The following is an 18383-nucleotide window of genomic DNA, read 5'->3' as shown; positions in this document are numbered from 1 at the left end:
TTTAACAGTTACAAAAAGACGCGTTCATTAACTTGGAACGAGTTGATGTCAGTGGGACCAAGCTGACCTGCTGTGTGTAAAACAGGAAAAGCGAGAGAGATCCATTTCCATACCCTGCACTGCAAAAGCAATGCATCTTCTTCACCTTATTCGTTGAACCTTCCAAATCATAAACCTTTTCCTCTCAAATCTTCTCTTTCACCCAACTTCCTTCCTTCTCTGCTGCACCCTCCATCGGTATTACCTTCAATTTCCATTTTTTTCATCAATTTTGCATGCGATCAGTTTCAATTCAGCCTCTGTTTTCATTGTGCCGTGTGCAATCAACCCCCTTTGTGTTAATTCCATCTGGGGTTTCACCCTTCTGCATGAAAAATCAAATCTTGAAGTTCAACTGATTATTCAATTCTGTGGGTTTGTGATTAATGGACAATTATGGGTCTTCACAGAATCCATATGGATATGGGCATCCAAACCCTTACATGTATCCTGGCAACACCCCTTCATACCCTCCTCATGATCCATATGCACCTTCACCATATCAATATCCACCAAATCCTCCATATTCCAACGACTACTCCTACCCTCCACCACCTCCACCACACTCCTCAATCCCTTATTCTAGCCACATAGACTATGCATACCCCCCACCACCTCCTCCAACCACCACATCACATGGTTACTTTGACTTTCCTCAGCCTCAACCTCAGCCTCAACCTCAGCCTCAGCCTCAGCCACCTTATACTTATCCTTACCCTCATCAGTTCCCTCAAGAATGGAGTGTCACAGGAGGTGGAGTGTCTCACACTAGTGATGATTATAACCCTCCTCACTCATCTGCTTACCCTCCTTTGGATGATCTCATGAGCAATGTTAGAATTTCTGATAATAACCTTCCAAGTGCACCTCCATTGGCACATTCAATTTCAATAGATAAGAGAGATGAGTTTCATGGTTATTCTAGCTATCCCTCCTCGGGTTTGGATCAGGTGGATTCTTCTAATCTTTCCGCTCATTCTGATGACTCGGTGCGTAGTCATAGCTGGCAGATTGTGCCAGCTCAGAGCAAAGGGTCTCTGAGGGTTTTGCTCCTGCATGGGAGTTTAGATATTTGGGTTTATGGAGCCAAACACCTTCCAAACATGGACATGTTCCACAAAACTTTGGGGGATATGTTTGGTAAATTGCCTGTTAATGTGAGCAACAAGATTGAAGGAACTGTGAGCCGGAAGATTACTAGTGATCCTTATGTGTCAATTACTGTGTCAAATGCTGTGATCGGGAGGACTTTTGTGATTAGCAATAGTGAGAATCCGGTTTGGGAGCAACATTTCTATGTTCCTGTTGCACATCATGCTGCTGAAGTTCACTTTGTTGTAAAGGACAGCGATGTGGTGGGTTCACAGCTCATTGGCATTGTGGCAATTCCTGTGGAGCAAATATACTCAGGGGAAAAGGTACAAGGGAACTACCCTATCCTGAATAGCAATGGGAAGCCTTGTAAGCCAGGTGCCGTCTTGAGTGTATCCATTCAGTACATTCCTATGGAAAAACTTATCATTTATCATCAAGGAGTTGGAGCTGGCCCTGACTACATTGGTGTTCCTGGCACATATTTTCCATTGAGGAAAGGTGGAACCGTTACTCTATATCAAGACGCTCATGTTCCAGATGGTTGCCTCCCTAATGTTGTGCTTGACCATGGCATGTATTATGCTCATGGAAAGTGTTGGCTGGACATCTTTCATGCCATAGAACAAGCACAGCGATTGGTTTACATTACGGGGTGGTCAGTGTGGCACAAAGTTAGGTTGGTAAGGGATGCTGGCCAAGCATCAAATTACACCCTAGGTGATCTTCTGAGGTCTAAGTCACAGGAAGGAGTAAGAGTGCTTCTCCTTGTTTGGGATGACCCTACATCAAGAAGCATTCTCGGTTACAAAATGGTTAGTAATGTAATATTTTTATGTTACCTATTACTGCATTTCTGTTTTAAGGAGGACTAGGTGTGTTTGATTTATTGTTTGCATTAATTCCAAGTCAGTTGAACATGAAAGTAACTGTCACGATCGATTAACTTGAATGTCCATTTGAGCTCTACCAACGGATATATCCAAACACATTATAGGACTTGGTTTGCATTTGTCTGCATGTGGACACATTTGCTGCATGCTGTTATCCTGATTATGTCATTCTATTTCTTTTGGAACTTTGTTCATTGTGGACAAGAAAAAAGATAGATGTTGGCTATTGTGAATAGAAACTTAAGAAGGTAAAAATTGTTCAAGAGTTGATTGTATATTTAAATAAGGCCAAGTGAGGTCATAAGTTCTTGTCGAAAATCAATCTCTAAATTTTAGGAGAATCACTACATCTTATTATTTGGAAGGAGTAAAGCAGCTATTCTATTTTTATTTCATTTTTTGTAATTTTGTGATTCCTAGTTAATTTTGGGAATATCCCATTTATCACTTCCTTCTTTGTCTCTTCTTTCTATATGTATCCTTCTCGTATGAAATAATACAGACCACAGAGATGAAATAACTTTCTTCATACTCTGCTCAACTCAGAGTTCGGAACCTCATAATAAAAACTCTGTTTTTGTCTTTCCAATGTGCTGACAATGGCCGTAAATAATTCAGTTATCTTTAAATCAAACTTTCTTTACAGTTGGATTTGGGAATTCTTATATATTGGCTTGTGATTTTGTTTTTTCCATCCAGAATTCTCTGTTTATAATCTGTCATAAAGTCATACCAATAATAATTAACTTGCTATTGCTCTTGTCTAAATGATTATTCTGATATGGCATGTGAAACAGTAAAGTCATTCCTTTGTCCTGTGTTAATAATATTTCTAGCATGCTCTATATGAAGTTTACTTTATTTTAATATTTAGACTCTTGAATGAGTTTTTCTTTTTGAAATCTTAGTTTTATGGTTATGATTTTCTCTTTTATTTTAATTATGCAAAACTCTTCTGTTTTACATTCAGGATGGTGTAATGGCAACTCATGATGAGGAAACTAGACGTTTTTTTAAGCACTCTTCTGTGCAAGTGCTGCTTTGTCCTCGCATTGCTGGAAAACGACATAGCTGGGCCAAACAAAAGGTTTGGTTCGACAATGATTCTACTTATTGAAATATTTTTATTCACTGCATTGTAAGAAGATTTTAAAGATGTTTTCCTGTTCCCCATTCGGTATACTTTATGATGCACATATTACTACTACTGATAGGGTGATCCCATTTGGTAGTTTTTTTAACTTCATATGATGAATGCCAGAATTTATGACAAGGTTCAGTTTTAGTACCTGTTTCTATATCTACATGTTTTCATTGGATATATATGTATTTGCATATTTTACAATTTCAGTTCTAGAGTTCCACATTAAATTTCTTCCTCTATTTATCAGGAAGTTGGAACAATTTATACACATCATCAGAAAACTGTAATTGTGGATGCTGATGCTGGAAATAACAAAAGAAAAATTGTAGCGTTTGTTGGTGGACTTGATTTGTGTGATGGGCGATATGATACTCCCCACCATCCTCTCTTTAGGACACTGCAGACATTGCATAAGGATGACTATCACAACCCTACTTTCACGGTAATGTATTTTTGTTTGGTTGCATGATCACTAAATTTTTCCATCAATCATTTAATAAGCAAGGAAGAAGGAGCAAAAGTAAGTGTGAATAGAATAAAGCTACAAAGGTATATAACTCAAATTTTTAGTATTTCTACAAGAAACCAAATTACGACAAAGAAATATTTCCATTTCCTTGTGTAAGGAAGATTAAAGAGATTATTTTGAAGTGTATTGTTAGACTTTTGGCAAGCATTCCAATTGTTGCAAACAGTAAAATGGACAATAGTCCAAGTATTGAATCCATGTAGACTTGCACTACGAATAATTAATTTAATTTAATGCTAATTAGGAAACATATAAGAATTTGTTTGAATGCATAAACTAAAGAATGTATTTTTTGGGTTTATATTATGAAATTTAATTAAAATATTGTTGTGAATCAATAATAAAGAATATCATATATTGATTTCACTAACCTTCCTCACATCTATCCTTCCAATCATTCAATTTCAGTAATTATATTGTTAATCCAACAACCAATAAAGGTATTTTTAACCCTTGTCCCTTAGGTGAAAAATTCTAAATTTCTTAATTAAAATCTCAATTATTTGGTAAAGTTAATTAAGTGATTTGCATTAAGATCGGGGGTTTTAAACATTGACTAATAATTCTTACTCTATTCCTAGCAATAAGCATTATAAGTGCCATTTAGGAATGGGTAATATTCTTGAAAGTTTCTCAGAAAGTGTGCGAGTGCGGACAAAGCACACTGAAAAGTCTTGTGTTAGTTTATAGGGATGGTCATTGATCCTAAAGGTAGTTGACATGTCAGAAAAAGCTATCCATGGAGGATTATGACCGGTGAAGGGTTCAAACCAACGAGAAGATATGTGAAATGTCATCGTGTAAATTGCTATGGAGTGGAGTCGCTAAAACGTCAAATCTAACGAGTGTTACAAACTAATATAATTTTTATTGCTAATTTTTGGGAAAAACACTATTTAAAAGCATAAGACATGTATGATAATTGCCTAATATTACTCAGAAAATTATACATATTTGGCTATTATCATGTATGTTGATCAGTTCAACACACTTTGAACCATAAAACTAGCATTGCCAGTGATATATATAATCTATTATATAAGATGTTGTCGCTATCTAGCTGGTCTTTGACTCTGTAAATCTATTCCATATTTCTTGCACATCTAAATTTTTCCTGAAAATTCATGACAGAAACATTTTTTAGCCTTAAAATAATAAAAATTAAAATATAATGGATGTAGCTAGGAACCAATAAGTTTGAATTTTAAAACAAAGGCTGAAGCAAGAAGACCAATTTATTCTGATGGTGTGAATTATACAATGACAGGGCAATACTGGTGGTTGTCCACGGGAGCCATGGCATGACTTGCATTCTAAAATTGATGGTCCAGCAGCTTACGATGTTTTGACCAACTTTGAGGAGCGCTGGTTAAGAGCTGCAAAACCTAAAGGTATTAAAAAGTTGAAGAGTTCATACGATGATGCATTGCTTAAGCTAGACAGAATCCGAGATATTATCAGTGCATCTAATGCTGCTAGTGTTGTTGATGATAATCCTGAATCATGGCATGTTCAGGTATTTAGTCAATTACTACTGAATAGATATTTTGAATTTCAAGAAGCAGATTATTATTTCGTTTACACTGGTCAAAGGAAACTGTTGATCATACATGCTTTGGAATACAGATATTCCGTTCAATAGATTCAAATTCTGTCAAGGGATTTCCAAAAGAGCCAAAAGATGCATCAAGCATGGTGAGTGAAAGATTTTATTGTTTCTTGTTTTGTTTCTCATGCTAGATTTCAATTCATCAGATTTGAGCCGCCTTGTGTGTGATGATGGGATACTTAAATATATTACTGTGTTTTTTCAGAATCTAGTATGTGGGAAGAATGTGCTGATTGACATGAGCATACATACAGCATATGTAAAGGCCATTCGTGCTGCACAACATTACATTTATATAGAGAATCAATATTTCATCGGGTCTTCATATAATTGGAGTCAACATAAAGACCTTGGTATGGAACTCCTCTTTCTGAACAACTATTGCTTTTTCCTTCAAGAATTCCTTCTGTTACTGCGCTGAAGATTTTGTAGAACATAAATTATTGTGGTATATCAGCTCTTGTATGGATAAAGTATCCAAAGCCAAAATTCATTATGTAAAATTCATAATGTAAAATTCATATTTTTCATATTAAACTGAGTGGACTAATATTATATAAAAGAAAAAATATCATTTCCTTTCAATTAATTAATGAGGTTAATTAGATTTATTTAAAATATCTCCTTTCAATGTTAAAACTTACGTGTTTTGCAGGTGCTAATAATTTAATTCCAATGGAAATTGCGCTGAAGATTGCTGCAAAGATAAGGGCAAATGAGAGATTTGCAGTGTACATTGTCATTCCAATGTGGCCAGAGGGTGTTCCAACAGGTGCTGCTACCCAAAGAATTCTATTTTGGCAGGTATGCTTCAACTCACAAGATAAAGGCCAACCATTTTGTCTGGCAAGGATTTGATTGAACTTTCATGAGATTTTGAATGCCCGATTGACCCATAAAAAAGGATTAAAACTTTGTGAAGCTGGAACATCTTTTCGGTGGGTTGCAGTTATGTGACCTCTGGCCCCAGAATATACATACACTAAAAGAATAGTGCCTTTGTCACTGCTCTGATTTGTTTTAGTCAAAGATGTAATAATGCTTTCAAAAGAAGAAATTGAGTTTCATTTTTTTATAGGTTCATTCAAATGACAAGGCCTATGAAGGATTTTCTTTAGTTCTTTTCAATTGCATTTTATTTTGGCTTTCCTTTTATGAAATATTTGAAATCATGTCTTTAAGGTTTTCAATTGGTTGACATATGGATTGGTTCACTCTGGCATCAGGTTGCATATAAGCTCTATTCTAATCATGTTAGACCATTTTCCCATTCAATTCTCTTATCCTTTCTGCTGTGGAGCAGGTGTCTGTTTTTTCCAACAACTAAGCCTTATTGTTTTTCCCAATAATGCATGGATTGAGCCAACAGCTGCATTATAAAAAACCAAACTTTCAATAACATCATTTAGTATAAAGTTCTTTTATGGCTTCTCCTAAAGTATTCAGTCTTCTTCTGCCCCTTTTTATTGAGCCATGTTTCATGTGGTACATTTTTATCAACTTGCCCTCTGTCAACAATCCATGTCCCAAAATTAGACTAAGTTTGATGTTGGCTACTGCCTATTGACTGCTTTCCCCGAAAAGATTGTAGGGTGTAGTGCAAATTACATTTCAGAAGCAAAAATAGGAGGAAAATAGAGGGCTGAGAGACTCAGAAATTTTTATTCCTTGACCTTTATAGCCAATTTTTCCATAAATGTTTCAGAAGCAACCCAGAGAATGACTCGGAAGATCTCAGTGTCCAAGTTACTGTTGTTATTTTCCTTCACTCGTTTGTTAGAGGTCATGGTGTTTTCTCTACACGCATGTTTTGACAACATTACAACAACTAAGGCTGTATATGTATATAATTGTTGCATGAGTGATTTTCTTAGTTTAACAAACTTGGCTGCTGGAGTATTGTCCTGCACACTTTACTTCCAAATCATTGATATGTTGTTGAAGGACAAGGCTCCTTCAAAGTGAACTTATCTCTAAAGTAAACAAGGGTGTTTCCACCATTGATTCGATTTAAATTGCATTGTAATCTTATCCAACTAAAATATAATGGTTGGAACATTCTTACTCCCCTTTGAAGAGAGGACATTTTTTTCTGCTGGTGAAATATGTCAAATGAAAATGTAAATTTGACGTCAGAAAATATTATTGTGGTCATCAATAACTTTTTAAAGAACAATAAAAGCTTCTTTTATTATTATCATTATTATTTCATCATTCCAAACTAATGTGAGGTTCTATGGGGGAGAGAAAAAGTAGAATCAAATTATTCCAGAAATCAGCAGTCAAAATTCCCTGCCAAAAACAAGTGTCTTGGCTCTTTTATTTAGGAATCCTGGCTGCTTGATGGCAAAATGAAAGTTATAGCACCTTAGAGTACTTGATTCTTGCATTTCTTTATCTGAATCCTTTTTCTTACAAAATTTCAGCATAAAACAATGCAAATGATGTACGAGACAATTTACAAGGCTTTGGTTGAAGTTGGGCTTGAAGCAGCATTCTCTCCACAAGACTATTTGAACTTTTTCTGTCTTGGCAATCGGGAGGCCATAGATATGTATGAGAATATCACAGTGTCTGGAAATCCTCCGCCAGCAAATAGTCCACAAGTATGAGTTCTTTGCTCTGCCCTTTTCCCTTCTCAGTTACATTTTTCTGCTTCTGCAGTGCCACGAAACAGTGAATTCTTATGAAGTTATAGATATCTAGTAGTAATGAATAAAAAGTTGCTTCAAGATAGCTCATTATAAACTGTTATTTTGTAATGTAAACTGTGAAAAGCTGTTATAACTGTCTAAGATTCTTAAGTTTTTTTTTTCTTAATTTGTGAAATTCATGTCTTATAGGTAAGACAAATGTGTTGATAATCATTATAAGCATCTTAATAGTCTGTTTAGCTGCATGCAATCTCCCTTTATTGAATGCAATTGTGAACTTGTGTGCTGGTGCTCTTTGTCCAGGCAATTAGTAGAAACAATCGACGTTTCATGATTTATGTTCATTCAAAAGGCATGATAGTTGATGATGAATATGTCATATTGGGGTCTGCAAACATCAACCAGCGCTCTATGGAAGGAACAAGGGACACTGAGATTGCGATGGGAGCCTACCAACCTAATCATACCTGGGCAAGAAGACGGTCTTTTCCACGTGGACAGGTAAGATTTTCTAAAGTGGATGGCTTCTCACATATTTACATAAGAAGAGCCGTTGATTGAAAAATTAATAGTTCAAGTTGCGATAAATTACATGCACATATATGACAAAGTATTAAGCTGACGAGCTGTTAAAACTTAAAATCCACTCCTTCGATTTTTCAATCAACAGTTATAATTCCACTCTAGCTTCTAAAATGCATGTTTCACTTTAAGGGAGTCATATCCAAGCAACCAGCCAACCAGGCCGTTATGACCATCAGGCCACAAAACCAACATCTTTGGATTTATTTTGGTTTCCTAATTCCCTGTAATACAAATGTTCATTGAGTAAACACTCATTTTGGTCCTTAAATTTGGAAGATGTTCCATTAGTTTCTGAAATTAAAAAATTGTAAAATAATGTTTGAAAGAATAAATTGACAATTACATTAGTCCAAAACTATAAATAAAAAAAAAAATGTGACTATAGTGTTAATATTGATATATTCGGGGACTAAAATAAAAGTAAGCAGTTAAATTTGAGGATTTGTGACATTCTAAGGACTGATTTACAATTTCTTAGCTTTAGGGAGAACTAATATATCTGTGCCTTCCAAATTCAAGGACCAAAGTGGGTGTTTACTCAATGTTCATTTGTCGATATAAGTTCTGAATTACCTTCTGGTTTACTAATATATATGTTTTTACATTTTTGTAAGATTAATACATTTCCTGACCTGACTGTAATTCTTTGTGAAAATATACTATGCAGATCCATGGATATAGGATGTCACTTTGGGCCGAACATACAGGTACTATAGAAGACTGCTTCTTACAACCAGAGAGCCTGGAATGTGTTAAAAGGGTTAGAACAATGGGGGAACTGAACTGGAAACAGTTTGCCGCAAATGATGTAACAGAGATGAGAGGGCATCTGCTCAAGTACCCAGTAGAAGTTGATCGAAAGGGTAAGGTAAGATCTCTTCCTGGCCATGAAGAGTTCCCAGATGTAGGAGGAAAGATAGTAGGATCATTTATTGCCATTCAAGAGAATCTAACCATTTGATTTTTTTTTTCTTTTTTTTACATTTACATTGCTAGCCATTAGGATAGGATGAATGTAAATTACAAACAATTTTGAAATGCATTGTAGTTGAAGAAACATTGAGCCCTGTGTATAGTGAATAAAAAAAAAATGCTCTATTTCCTTTCTTGTATACATACAAAAACCATTTGCTACACATCATCACTCCCTCATTGTCTATCTGGCTAGCTTACTATAAGGAATATATTGTTTAGTAAAACTGTAATTTAGAGAACCGTGAGTTTGGTATTAATTATGAAATCATTCCCCGCATGAAATCATGATTTGATTGTGTTCTATTTCAGCAATTATATCTGAATTTGTTATTTATTTATCTCTTAACTATTACTGTTTTTGTCTTCTTCATGGGTTATTGTTTCATTATTTAACCAATTTACTTTTTTCTCGATCCATTGCATAATTCACAAAACTAGGGTATGATTTTTACTTTTCGTTTCCAATAACTATAGAAACATTATATTTGGATGGGAGAAAGCAAATCCTAGATCAGAGACATTCAATGAAACTTGTAAATTTTCCCCCATAAATTTCTTAATCAATTGATATTCAGTTCCATCCTTTAGTGCCAATAGCAATTATTACATTAGCAATTTCTGATGTCTATGGACACAGTCGATCAAAGATAATAGTAATAATAACAAAAAATGCAATGAACTATGTGCTCAAATTTATCTTGAGCTCTTGATTTCTTATCTTATAAACATTGTACTCGTAAGATTAATTGCTCAACAGTAAAGTTTTGTCTAACCGGTATTTTTCAAAACATCCCAACCAAGCTAAGATAAGAAGAGAGCAATGATACTTTCACTTTGCATACTTCTTTGCAAGCCATCAATAACATGTGAAGTCCCTTCACAATTTTTGCTAAATGGTTAAGGTGTGAACTATTCATTCAAACCCCATTGTGGATCAACCAAATTTCTCCAGTCACGTTAAGTTTCTTGTAATGTGAGAAAAGAATGCTAAAATGGGGAAACAAACGTACTTGGATTGTGGCTATGAAATTAGGATTTTCTCACATGGAGCATTGTGTACTGATTTATATGGGAGAAATTCTCCAAGCTTTTTATACAGGGATTTTTCAAGTGACTCTTCCAAGCTTTCTAAGGAATTCAAGGTTCCTATCATTAAAGAAGGATCAAAGAAGAAAGTTGCACTTTCTTGAGTCTCACTAGATGTTTGTACGTTGAAACTTTATTGTCAATGTAGGAGTTGATATACATGCCACCAAGAAATGGCAAGACACACAAAAAGGTTACATCATCAGCTAAGAAAGCTTTTTAAATGAAATAAAACTATATAGATAAATTAAATTTCACCAAAAAAAATATAGAAAAATTAAATTATTGAACGTTTTATTTTATATTGTAAAAAAATAAAGAAAATAGAAAGAGAAAAAAAAAAGATTGATTTTGTGTATGATCTGTTAAAATAATTTTCTGTACATGTAAATCTAAACAATTTAGTAAAGTCTTTAAAATAAATATATGATTAATTCTTATATTGTTATGGGTGAATCTTTAAGTTAATGTTGAAAATTAATTTTATTTTGTAATGGATCTGACCTGTAATTATAGTTTTGCTTTTTGAACTATGACCCCTTCCTCTTAATATACGAATTTTAATCGTGAAAACAAAACTAAAATTCCCACAATTCAATCTAATTGATATTTGAGAGTGTGTTAACTCCTCGGTCTATTTGAGGGTTCCATTCTGTCTTATTTCGGATTGCATTTAACATTTTATTCAATAGTATTTTTGAAAGGGTCCTAATAACTATTGTACGTTAGGATTTAATTAAATGCAATTGGGTTGAGACTTGAGAGCTTTGAATTGAACTGAAAGGTGGTAAATCAAACTCAATAAAAGCCAATCATAGAACTGCATTTCAATTTTCAAAGGTCAAAAGGTGAAATGAAACTATGAACAAGTTGTAACTTTTACCAAGCACTTGTTAAGGAAAAGGAATCATTGCCCTTACTTTCATCTCTTTTTAGCTTTTTTTTTTTAATCTAAAGCTGTTTGAAACAAACTATTAAAGTATTGGGCTATGGTTATAGAACCTTACAAATTAGTACCATTAACATGTGGATCTCCACTATGGACCCAAAGTTCATTCACCAAGTTGGGTCAGAGTACCTTCTTTAGATTTATGGTCAGTAGAAAGAGTGCCACTAAGGCCAGAAAACCAGAGTCAAAAGTGCCCTACAGAAAGACAGAACAAAACAAGCTCCAACTCCAAACTAATAAGATTAAGGGGTCCATCCGGGTCATTTTTTCTTATGATTCACCTAATAGTGTAACTTTGTTTGGAAAATAACTTGACCAATTAATATAGTGGCAGCAAGCATATTCTCTGCTACCACATGGCCCATTCTGTTAATTTTTGCGATACAATACAACCCAATTGCAAGACCAATCTTCAAAGGCAAGAGTTCTCATAATTGCCTATATATTCCCAAGGGATATGTCATATGTGACCCCTTTAGCGTGTGGCAGAGGTTTGCAACTTTGCATTATCTTATTATGTTTGAAAAACAACTTCCTAAAATTGTAAGGACTGTCTGTGTCAGAGGGTGAGCATCTCATGCCACAAAAAATGAGTTAGCTATAATATTTTCGTGTGTTCCACTAATAAAGGATCATTCATGTGGCCTCTTATCACCACCGTTATTGCACCCTGACAATGTTTGCTATAGAAAGACATCACAGTTGAGCTATATGCTGAGTGCTGAAGTGGAGATCAACTTTCTAGTCATACTATAGTTATGAATGAAAGGATAATATATGGTCTCTGCATGTGATGTGTTAGCCATTAGCCTTACATGGTATTTCTCAATGGTCGTGTTATACCATGTATTGAGTACTTAGGACTGTATTATGCTGTACGTATCAGTTCCTAGCTAGCTACCACACACTCCATGCAAATTTCTACTTTCTTACTAATTGTTATCGAGAACAAAACCTATATATCAACACTATAAAATATGTTTATATTGTCATCTAATTACAACCATCACATAATTTTATAATAATTATTTTAAAAATTACAATAACAGTAATTTTTAATCGATTAACAGTGTCAAAACTTTTATATTAATGATGTATCCATTATTAGTTCACTCTTCTTATTTATCAACTAATCACAAATTATTATGGATGAGAAATTTATTAACTTTTACTATAAACATCATAAAAGTCATATTAGCTACCCATTTTAACTGATTGGCAATAAAATTTTACACCAAGACTAAGAGTGCATAAAAATTAATTACTTTAAAGATTAAGAGGCAAGATTCAATAAAATTATTTTGACTTTAATAAAAATTAAAGTTTTAAAATATTATGCAAAATATATTCATGGTATACTTTTGTGCATGTATTCATGTAATGTTAGAGATTGGCACCAAGTTTTGTATTCTTTTGTTTTGAACTCTTGTAGCCAACAACAGTTAGGCACCAAATTCATTTGTGTTTTGGAAGCAGTTGCAGATCAGAGCCGGCCGTACTAAAATGGTTCGGTTTAAGAACATTTAAGAGTATATTCTATTATTCCTAACTATTAGTTAAGTTTTAACTAACTCCTCACTTTGAAAAAAAATGAAAAAAAAAAACTGAAGTAAAATTGCAGAGGATAACAATCATAACATCATGACCAATTGACGATCAAAGAGAATTTTCTCACTCACAATTGTTTTATCTAATTCAACTAAGATTAGTCGAATATTCAATAAAACATTCTGACATATGTGGTTCTAGACGAATACACACGTATAGAGAGAGAGAGAGAGAAACATCAAATTACATATTTATAAACTGAGGCAGAAATAGATTAGGATAAGCTCCCGAATATAGCTTAGTCAAAATTATATGGTCTGAACATTGTTTGTTTTTTTATTATAGATTTTCTTTTTCTAATTTTAACCTCACTTATAAGTTTTTTAAAGTGGTTACTTTAAAATAGTTTAATATATTATGACACTGGCCGAACTTGAAAAAAAATTTTAAGGTACCAGATTACTTTTTTATATATATAAAATTATAAATTTTTTATTAGTTAAAAGAATAATACAGTTTCTCTTTTTTTAATTTAAACTTTTTAGTTTTATTATAATTAATAATATAATAATATATAAATATAATATTAATATATATATAAATGTATATATATATATTAAAAAAAAGATTTAGAAAAGTTTGGGAGAGCCGTGACTCCTATGATCCGCCACTACATCATGATAAAACTAAAAAAAAAAAAAAACATTGTTAAGTTTTATAAGAATTAAGTTACTTGTTTATAAGATATAAGTATATTTTTAAGGTTTAATTCAACATCAATGATGATAACTTATTTAAAAATATGTTTTGCAATAAAATTAGTGAATATGTTACAATTTTATCTTTTAATCAAACTCTTGTATATTAAATATGAATGACTATTTAGTACAAGAGTATTTTTAGAAATCATTTTTCAATGTGAGCATTTTGAGAGTTTTTTTTTTTATACTTTTTATTTAATTTAATTTTTTATTTACTATATTTATTTATGAATTAAATTTTAATATTATAAATAATTAAAATAATTGTATCACAATATAAATTATTTATCTTTAAAATATTATTAAAAATATCAATTTAGACAAATTTTAAATATAACTTATATATTACATGATTTATTTACTAAAATGGTTTGGCTTGACCTGGACATGGAAGACCATATATAAATTCCTTGTTGGGGGATTTGAAGTATTTTCACTCCTATTTATAAGTTATATAAACTATTACATTATTATAAAGAATGTAATTTATATCAATCTAACTATTAAATTATAATTATAAATTTTCTTAATTGTTAACACTTCAAATATTATAAATATAATTTTGGTATGGACTAGACTGAGAATTATTGATAACAAAATGAGTTTGACCCACTGACTCAACCTAAATAACTCGCAAATTAGGTAGGGTCGAACTAAAATTTAAAACCTAAAACAAATTGTGACTTAATAAAATTGGGTTAACCCAATCCTTACCATTTTTAATACCTTGGTCCGTGGGGTTAAGGTGGGTTGAACTTTTCATTTTTTCATTTTCATTCATATTCAATCCATATGATAAAACTCCTAAGCTCAAACATTGGGATATCCAAATTATATAAGTGTTCATCAGAGTAAACATCACTAACTAACAAAGTAATTAACCTACACATAAACCAACGTGAGTTGCCAACGTTGTTATAGATCAAGATGGAACTTTTACCTTTCTCATAGGTATGGATTTTAATCCCCTCTCCTGACATCTAAAAACTAGTTAATTAACTTTTATATATATATATATACACTTTATTTTATAACAATCTTTCAAACTACTTTTTCTCTATATATGAGGTTGATGTTGAATGTGTTGTGGAAGCAGTGTGTCTCGTAACATAACATACTATTACTCAGACTCAATAAAATGTCAATCATTTAATTTGTGTCAAAAGAGTTGGAGACGATCAGGTCCGTTCATTATCCACGTTCCATTTTGTGTTAGGCCCATGGGCCCACCTGTGTGTGCACCCTCAAACTCTTTTCAGTTTCACTTGCAGTTGCGGATACTAATTCTGTCTTCTACTTTTCAATTTCATTCAATGTTCACTGTTGTGTTGCCAGTAAGTAAGTGAATCAAGAGGAAAACAAGATAAACTTCATCTTAATAATGTACTAACAAATTTTAGACTGAGTACTATTATCCACTTAAAATTCAATAATATTTTATTTAATCACAACTTTAAATAATAATTGTGAAACGATTAAAAGTGGATTGTAAAAGATAAAATAAAAGACAGATATATGGATGAAAAATTTATTGAAGGACTAACAATAAATTTTTATAAAAAAATGAAAGACTACAAATATTCTTTAAAAAATATGAGTGTCACATTAGACTAATTCATGATATAATTACTATATTATCACTTAACGAACATATAAGGACTAAAAACATTAACAAAATAAAGGTTTTAAAGCTAAAATTTTGTTTAAATAATAAAAGTAAAAAATTTAAAAATATTTTAATGAATAAAAATATATTTTTTAATAAATTATATATATTTCATTAATTGGAACAATTTTATTCGATCCAATAAAATTATTACGAGTGATAAATTGTTTTTAATATTTAAGATATTAAACTTTAGATAAATTAATGAAGTTAAAATAATATTTTATTATATTAAAATTTTAAATTAACTTATTAAGTGTACTAAATTTTAAGGTTAGCTATCCCATTTTTGAAATTGTCTCTAATGTAGCGAGAAAATTAGTCATTACTGTCGGTGGTGAATACGAACGAAAAAAAAAATTAACATTACATTTACCGCATCAAAATCTGCAATGAGTATGTGTACTTATTCATACTTATCATTACTTGATTATTATGCTATTTCCTGTCCCTGTTATTGATTTTCTTTATAAAAAAAACAAATACATGACAGAAAACAAATCTACGTTTGGACTTCTTTCTTAAAGCACTGTGAAAGACCCTTCTTTTCTGTGGGTCTAAGAAAAAGTGTCAGACTATGAAGTGTTTGATACATAATCAATCCTTATATAGAATTTAGTTATTTTTTATTAGGATAAAAATGGATCATAGTTATGATATCAAATCAGAATGTTAATTTTTAGCTATTGAGAAAACCATTGATATTTGTCATATAAGGGCTAAACGACCATTGTGCTACAGTTTTATAAATTATATATTAAAATGAGGTTGTTTTAAAATATATTATATCTTTGGGGCTATTTTCGTGGGTGTCGCTATGGGTCATAGCGATACCTATGACACGTGTCAATTTTTTTTTTGGTCTAGGGTGGGCTGGAATGAGCCACGTCAGTGTCGCCATAGGTTGAGCCAACATAATTGATAGACTAACAAAAATGATGTAGCTCATAGCGACACCCTCTAAGAAAAAAAGAGAAAAAAAACAAAAATAATAAAAATATAAAAAAAATAATAATAAATTGAGTTATTTATTATATATTTATAAAAATAAAATTAAGTTTTTTAAAAATGTAATTTTAAAATAAATTTTTATGTAATTTTTAAAAGAGGCGCTATGACTCATAGCGACATTGTGTCGCTATGGGCAATAACACCTTACATTTTCAGTATTTATACATAATTTGTTTAATATAATATAATTAAATTTTAAAATAAACTGGACCACAAAAACGTAATTAAACGTAATATATATATTTTTCCTTTAAATAATGTAATTAAACGAAAAATGCGTAATTAAAAAAAATGAAAAAAAATTTAAAAGCAGTGTCGCTATGGACACTGCATGTTGTTTTTATATATTTTTTTTCTTTTTTTGAATTTGTTTATTTTATATATTTATTTCTTTTAAATATTTATATTACGAATTAAATATATATTTAAATATTTAATAATTTTTATATATGTTAATTAAAAAATATTAAATGAAAAATGCGTAATTAAAAAAATAAAAAAAGAGGCACTATAGCCCATAGCGAAACTGTGTCACTATGGGACATAGCGCCTTACATTTTCAGTATTTATATATAATTTATTTAATATAATATAATTAAATTTTAAAATAAACTGGACTACGTAATTAAACATAATATATTTTTTTCCTTAAAATAACGTAATTAAACGAATAATGCGTAATTAAAAAAATGAAAAAGAAAATAATTAAAAGCAGTGTCGCTATGGACACTGCATGTTGTTTTTATATATTTTTTCTTTTTTTTTTGAATATTTTTATTTTATATATTTATTTCTTTTAAATATTTATATTACGAATTAAATATATATTTAAATATTTAATAATTTTTTTATATGTTAATTAAAAAATATTAAACGAAAAATGCGTAATTAAAAAAAATGAAAAAAAAAAATTAAAGGTAGTGTCGCTATGGACATTGCCAGTTGTTTTTATATATTTTTTTTCTTTTTTTGAATTTGTTTATTTTATATATTTTTTCTTTTAAATATTTATATTACGAATTAAATATATATTTAAATATTTAATGATGGAGTTGAGTTGAAGAAGATTGATGAACTTCAACACCTCCATGCTTAGGACCGAAATGCTTTGAGGTTGACTCCAAGAGAAGCTCGAAATTCTCCTTGAAGAAGCCTTCAATGGAGGAGAAGCCTTGAATGGAGGTTCGGTTACTTCAAGCTTGAAGTAGAAGCTTGATGAACCAAGACAAAGTTTGAAGAAACTTTGAGAGAAACCTTAGAGAGAGAGTTCTCTACGGTTTTAGGGACTCTTGAGTGAGAGAGAAATCTAATTTCTATTCTCATAAATGTTCAAAAGTGAGTACAAGTATAGAGAAAGCAAATATATAGGGAGAGGTAGCTTGTAGGAGAAGCTAACATTAACCATGGTTCATTAGGAACCATGGTAAGGTTAACTTAAACTCCCACGGTTTAGCTAGCTTGTAGGAGAAGCTAACCTTGACCATGGTTCACTTAAGAACCATGGTAAGGTAGGCTTAACCTTCCTTGGTTTAGAAGCTTGCAAGGCAAGCTTCAAAAACCAAGAGGAGAAGCTTGGAAATCCGGCCAAAGGGAAAAGCATTTGGGCTAGGCGGCCTTGGTCTCAAATGGCTCCAAAATTTAATTTGAAAAACTTTGATTTGGTTTAGTAAGGTTCACCATATGATGATGAAACCTAGCTAAATCAAATATATGAAAAATTAGGAGCAAAATAAGTCTAATATGCAAAATTTTGCCTAGGCCCAACTCAGGCCCAATTTCTAAGCACACTCCCTAGCTTTGCTAAATGTCACCCCCTTTTCCCTACTGAAAAAATACAAAATG

At 31.8% G+C, this 18383-nt stretch overlaps 1 protein-coding gene across 1 annotated transcript; it reads left to right on the top strand.

Annotated features, from left to right (window-relative positions):
• Positions 1-9681, top strand: LOC109803936 (phospholipase D gamma 1). The gene is made up of 10 exons (XM_020365621.3): positions 1-1946; positions 2995-3111; positions 3416-3610; positions 4965-5213; positions 5324-5392; positions 5512-5659; positions 5962-6110; positions 7733-7912; positions 8264-8461; positions 9213-9681. The coding sequence occupies exons 1-10, from the start codon at positions 426-428 to the stop codon at positions 9504-9506; spliced, it is 3120 nt and encodes a 1039-aa protein (XP_020221210.1). The 5' UTR covers positions 1-425; the 3' UTR covers positions 9507-9681.
• The last annotated feature ends 8702 nt before the right edge of the window (positions 9682-18383 follow it).

The sequence above is a fragment of the Cajanus cajan genome, chromosome 3, assembly GCF_000230855.2.
Source record: "Cajanus cajan strain Asha chromosome 3, NIPB_CcT2T_4, whole genome shotgun sequence".
In the NCBI taxonomy this organism is placed as follows: Eukaryota; Viridiplantae; Streptophyta; class Magnoliopsida; order Fabales; family Fabaceae; genus Cajanus; species Cajanus cajan.
The sequence above is the reverse complement of the archived record's forward strand: the minus strand, read 5'-3'. Positions and strand labels throughout refer to the sequence as shown.